The sequence below is a fragment of the Phaethon lepturus genome, unplaced genomic scaffold (genome assembly GCF_000687285.1).
Source record: "Phaethon lepturus isolate BGI_N335 unplaced genomic scaffold, ASM68728v1 scaffold19844, whole genome shotgun sequence".
NCBI classification, from domain to species: domain Eukaryota; kingdom Metazoa; phylum Chordata; class Aves; order Phaethontiformes; family Phaethontidae; genus Phaethon; species Phaethon lepturus.
The window spans coordinates 6,247-12,193 of NW_010532847.1; the positions used below are offsets into that span (position 1 = coordinate 6,247).

Genomic DNA, 5,947 nt, shown 5'->3' on the forward strand with positions numbered 1-5,947 from the left:
TAAACGTTCTCCTGCTATCTCAGTTTCTCTGGGTATTTAGGACCAAGTATTTTTACAGCTAGAGGATGGGTAAGAAGGGGGAAGATCTTCCTGTGTCAGTGGTCACAAGGCCACGTTCCTGCCTAAGTCCTTGGAGTTGGCTTTTCCTGGCAATGCTTCCCTGTACCAGCATCATGGGGCAAGACAAAACTCAAGTGGTCTGCTGGGCTAGAGTCAGGGTTCAAAACTTGTGCATCAAATGGCTCATCAATATGTAAATGGTACTAAATGTGCATGCCTACCACCCACTCCTAAAGTAAAGACCCTGCTAATGTCCCTATTCCGTGGGGGGTAGAGCATGCAGGTCACCACGGGCAGGTGGGCGTTGAATGTGTAGGGCATGGCCATCCAGAAGGGGCTGCAGAGCACCTCCAGAGCTAGGCGCTAAACTCTACCTGAGAGGGAAGGGACCCAAAATGCAGCATTACAGGTGCATATTGCTCCAGGCTCCATAACTATCTCAGCCCCATTTGGGAGTCAACACCCGCTTCACTGGCTGTTCCCAGAGGTCCCCTCCTCCTCCTCCCATATGTCCAGGGAGTGTCTCATGGCTCTTGGGAACTGGAAGATGGTTTAGTTTAATGGTTGATGTTGTCAGGAAGGTTTGTCCAGGCAGGATGTTTTTCCAGCCCATCTTTTATTTGTAGCTGGTGAACATTTGTCCTTGTTCCCCAAGGTGGCAACAGGTTGCTGTGCTTGGAGGTGAAGGACATCAGCTCTTCTCCTTCTCTCTCAAATGACTGAAACCTGGGCTAGCAGCAGTCATTTTTGGTTTGAATTGGCTGATGGGAGGGAGTGACTGCAAAACCTCTTAGAAAACTCCCAACCTAACATGCTTTCCATCAAACCAGCCTTTTGATTTCAGCTAGGCGTATGCCCCGTGCCGTGTGTTCGTAAGTGCCTTGCAGGCTGCTGCACTTGGCTCTTTTGGGAGAAGTTAAAATACAAACTGAGGCCATTTGGTGGAAGGTAAGTGTCAGGCAAGGCTGATTTCCACGTAACAACAGGGGCAATGAGACGACCTGAGACAGATCAGAGGACGTAGAGAGCAGCTAACGGTGGAAACAACTGTGGAGGTGACAGCAGAAATGTCCTTGTACCTGGGGAATATAGAGTCTGGTCCCACTTTGACCTTTGGGAGCAGATCAGGAAACCATCTTCTTAATTAATAAACTGTAAAAACAGCCATGAGAAAAGAAAATGCCTTTATTCTGAGAGGTGGGGGCTCTTACATCTCAGCTTGTAATTCTTTTTTTTTTCCTAAGGCAGACATAAAAAGACTCCATAATTTATTCTTAGGACATCTGAATAGTTATTTATTGAGAAGCCACAGTTCTCACACTTTTACAACTGTCGGCTTGTATAAGGCAAAAAAAGCAAGATGGATCACTATTTTACACAGAAAGTAAAAGCTCTGGAGGGGGGACTGATGGACATGCAGTTACTGGTCAAAATGCAATGTACATGACATATATAAAAACCATTGTGAAACAGAGGAATTGTAAATTATGGTTACAATCTACTGAAATAAATATTCAATATATTATTATAAACACATTTGTATAGTCTAAGATTGTAATTAAAGTTGTCTTTGTACATACACAGTTATTTGAAATTTAAACAAAAATGTAACATTTAGAGGAGCAAACGTCAACATAAAACAACTGCTTTGGACTTGTAATGTGGCATGATATATCCATAATGATAGGATTAATCTGGTGTGGCAATTAGAATGACTAATCCTTTGGGACGTAGCCTCTATGGAGTTAACTGCATATTGAAGGGAAGAGCCTGGTACGTTAACAAGGATGCAGAGTGATTCAAACGTCTGTCTGGGTTTGTTTGTTTTCTGGTTTTTAAATGAACAGAGAGAACAAAAAAATCATTTGTAATTGCCTCGTTCTTCTTTTAAAAACAAACCTGTTTTTTTATTAATTTTAAGCAGTTGGCATCCACAGAAGAGAAACAAAGAAATGAAAGGACTCGATTCACTCATCTTCACAACAATTTACCATCAATGTATATACAGTACATTAACGAAGCATTGTTTAAACTTTAATTATAACAGGGACACACCTAGCATGTTTTCTATGTAGTTTTTCCATTAACAGTATTAAACAATGGTGCTCCATATTGCTTATGAACATACAGACATGAAATTAGGAAACCGATGAATCAAAGAGAGGTGCTAATCTTATTACCACACAGCTAACATGGCATTTGTATTGGTAAACTTCTCATGGGCATTTAGAGCTGACATAAAAATTCCTAATGTGGCTAACTGAGTTACAGACGAGGTACATGCACAGATACCAGGCGACCCCCGGCCGGTCCTCCAGGCCAGCTCCCCTAGTCGTCCTCTTCGTCTTCCTCATCGCTGTCCTTCATGGTGATCCCCTGGAGCCCGCCGCCTTCGCTGACCGACGCCGTGGCCTCCTCCACCGTCAGCCGGTTCCGGATGGTCTCGTAGGTTTTGCTGTTTAAGGTGGAGTCCAGCACGCCTTGCAATCGGAAATCCCGGTACGTTTTCTAGAGCGGGGAGAGGCACGGAGGGAGGAGGGGACAGCACCCGGGTCAGGGCTGACACCGGCTCCCCAGCTTCGCCGCAAGAGTCGGCCCGTGCCCCCGTGCTCGGGGTGCGAGCCCACCGACGGAAGAGGCTGGGCGCCCAGGGAAACCCCAGCCCCGGGGACGTTTCGCATCGCCCCGCGCAGCGCAGAGGCCGCTGCGGCAGAGGTCCCTTTGGGGTGCCTTGAGCAGCGAACTACAGCTCTGCGACGCCGGCCCTGCCCCTGCGGGGCCCGCAGCGTGGCCGCGCTGCCTGGCTGCAAGCAGGGGCGTACTGGGGGCTGCTCGGGGGACCTTCACGTGTGGTAGGTCGGGGTCTAAAAAGACATTGAAGCCACAGATCAGGGCTCTGCTCCACCTAACTTTCCTTGCTTCTGGATGCATTCATCTGCCTGTAACGTCAGTTACTCTTCACGCAGCAGAACGCTTATCGCCCGTAACCGCAGACGTGATTACACGTTCCCAGAATGCTCCATATTAAATAATCCTACCTACAGTATAGGGATTAAATAAGCTAAGTTTAGGATACCGGGGAGAATTGTTGATGTATAAACATAAGCGCATGGCATGTGTTTCTTAAATCTGTCTTTCTTCACCTAATTATGAAACTGGCGTTGTATTTCCATAGTTAGCTATATTTCCCTTGTTACTACGATTAATATCTCTCATGTGAATTTATGTTTAAAAACTTCTTAACTCTGTGAGATAGAACTCTGGCCTTGTAGTTCACTTAATTCTGCTCTGTGCTCTGCGTGGAAACTACTTACTGTTCTGCTATTTCAGAAAGTCCTTGGATTTGTTGTAGCTGCTTCTGAATGTAATATCGGTATAAATAAAGCACAAGGAAGAAAGCTTTCCTCAGCTAGCTGACAAGTAGAAATAATTTGTCTGTGCCTGTTGTTTTCAGTTATGAAAAGCACATTTAATACATTTCGGTTTTAATTTATTCATGCCTTCAATGTGTTCACTGCACACAAGACCATAAACATTATAAAATACTAGACCAAAAAGCATTAGATAGAACCTAAAATGATCAAAAATGTATCTACCCCCTTCTGTGATCTTATTATTTCATGTAAACCACTGCGATTTCACACTGAAATAATTATCATTAGTCCAAGGCACGCACACACACACACATATACACATACACGTGCACTCAAGGGGAAAAATGTTACTTTCGGGGTATGTTATCTCACCTTTGTGATCTCTTCAAGTTGATTATATACACCCATTGTAAAAGAAACAACTTCAATTAACTATGAGAACAGTCCTCATTTGCATTCTGACGATAATCACAAGCAATAGCTGGGCTTAAATGCTTCTAGTAAAATAGGGTTAAAAACTTTTGGTTTGATTTAACCCGTTTTAACACCTGGGTTCATTGGTGTGATCAACATGTTTGTCCACAAAAAAGGCTAATTTTGGTGCGCTTATTGTACAGGTAAGGTCGAACAGACCCCAGTAGGGTTTCCCTTTTTTCATGCAAGCAGTTACTTTGTTCTTATTTGCACACCTGTATTTTGCATTTATATGCATTTCAAGTTCCTGTTCATGCTTTGCTACATGCCGTACACACAAGTATCTTAATTTTTAAGAATTTTAGCAAATGGGTTAATATATTTGCCAGCAACAGTTTGCCTAGGAGAACATGCCGCACGCATGCAGGCATACACACACGCTCCTTCCGACAGCAAGGCGGTAGCGAAAACGCATCAGACTATTACCTTCACTATCCTAATGAGAGTTTTCAGTTGATAAATGTGAAGCTGCAGGTCCATGCGGTCCGTCAGCCAGGTGCAGACAACATTCATCGAGCTGGTGTACCATTGCTGCAAGAGAGACAGGACTTCTCCAGCAAGGGCTGCGTGCTGTGCCCTGAATCACACAGGGCACCCAGCATACAGTCAGCACCAGCCCTTCCCACGAGCGCCCATCAATGGGATATGACAGACTTAGAGGGGGAGACAGGCACCCTCTTTTACACAGAATTTCCATGCATGACCTTTTAAATTTTAATAATAACAACGATGAACTTCTTAGGAGGGGTAACAGCCACCAGCAACACCACAAGGTTTTTGTAATCGGACTTTGCCGTTGACGGGACTTGCCAGCAGTGGTGTGCGTTTGCCTCAATCCATTTTTTAACCCATTCCCCCTGCCAGTGAGAGCACAGTCCTGCCTTAAGTGTGTCAGACCCACACTCAAGCCACTTACCGTCTTGAAATTCCAACATAACCAGCCACGGGGCGAGTCTGGTTCCCTGAGGGCGAGCGGAGGGGAGGCTCGTGCGGGGCAAGGTTTGGCTGCGGGCGAAGATGCTGGTGTAAGCACCTACCGACGCCTGCCCCGGCTGCTGTGCGGGGCATGCTTTGGTTTCACCCTCACAATTACGAAAGATGGAAAAGCAGCAAACAAATGAGCTTGTTTCAAGCTGCTGAACTCACAGGGCCCCTCCAGGGGCTGAAATTTTGCTGCTTGTCTGTGAAAAAGGCTCGCAGCTGCGTAGCAGCAGCCTGCCAGCCCTGCAGTGCAGGAAGTCTCTGGTGGGCTGTGGATCAGCGCGGGGCTGGCATTGCACGTCTGCTGCCACACAGACAAGCAGCGAGCCCTCGAGAGAAGGAAAAGCAGGGACTGTGGCCGGGGGGGTCACAAACATGCCCCCACGGTGCTCCACACAACGCTGTGTTGATTACAGAGTGGTCCACGTACAGAAACCCCTCACGCCGCTGTGCGCACAGTCACGCCCTTCCCTCGCGATCGCTCTTACAGACACGCGCACATCAAAACCTATACTGCAGACCAGCTGCAATTAATCTAGAGCCAGTTAGAGATAAAAAAACACAAAACACCGGACCAGTTTATAAAAATCTTGACCGAGCGCCATCCAGGTTAGTCTGAAGAGCAGCTCCCTCCCGACTAGCCTAAAACCTTGCATCAGTCTAAGCCCGGCGGCGTGCGGCACCATCGGGTGGGGGGCTGACGCCGCAGCATGCCCTCTTCCCTCTGGTTGCGACAACTGAATATTCTGCAATTGGAAAACCGAGGCCGGTGAGTTGTTACCCTGCGTGCGAGCGGAGTGCGGCTGTCACTGCCGGGCGAGCGGCGCCGACACCGTACGCTGTGCCTGGGTAGGGCTTGGCTGGCAGCATCGGGGCCCGCAGGCACCGCCGGCCTGGAGCACCCACCAGCCGGCACAAGGCTGACCAAAGCAAACAAATGAGTCCAAGCTAAACCAGCCCAGCGTCACAAAAACGTGGGCTCAACACACATTGTTGAACCGTACGGCAGCGCGCCCAGGAGCTGCTGTCCTCCGCCAGGCACAGACAGCAGAGGTTAG

General features: G+C 47.5%; 1 protein-coding gene across 1 annotated transcript; it reads right to left on the reverse strand.

Moving 5' to 3' along the window:
- Positions 1-1,227: 1,227 nt before the first annotated feature.
- Positions 1,228-4,446, reverse strand: LOC104619205 (calcium-dependent secretion activator 1-like). Its single transcript, XM_010284997.1, has 2 exons — positions 4,335-4,446; positions 1,228-2,568 (listed from the first exon to the last, which is right to left on the reverse strand). The coding sequence occupies exons 1-2, from the start codon at positions 4,419-4,421 to the stop codon at positions 2,389-2,391; spliced, it is 267 nt and encodes an 88-aa protein (XP_010283299.1). The 5' UTR covers positions 4,422-4,446; the 3' UTR covers positions 1,228-2,388.
- Positions 4,447-5,947: the final 1,501 nt, after the last annotated feature.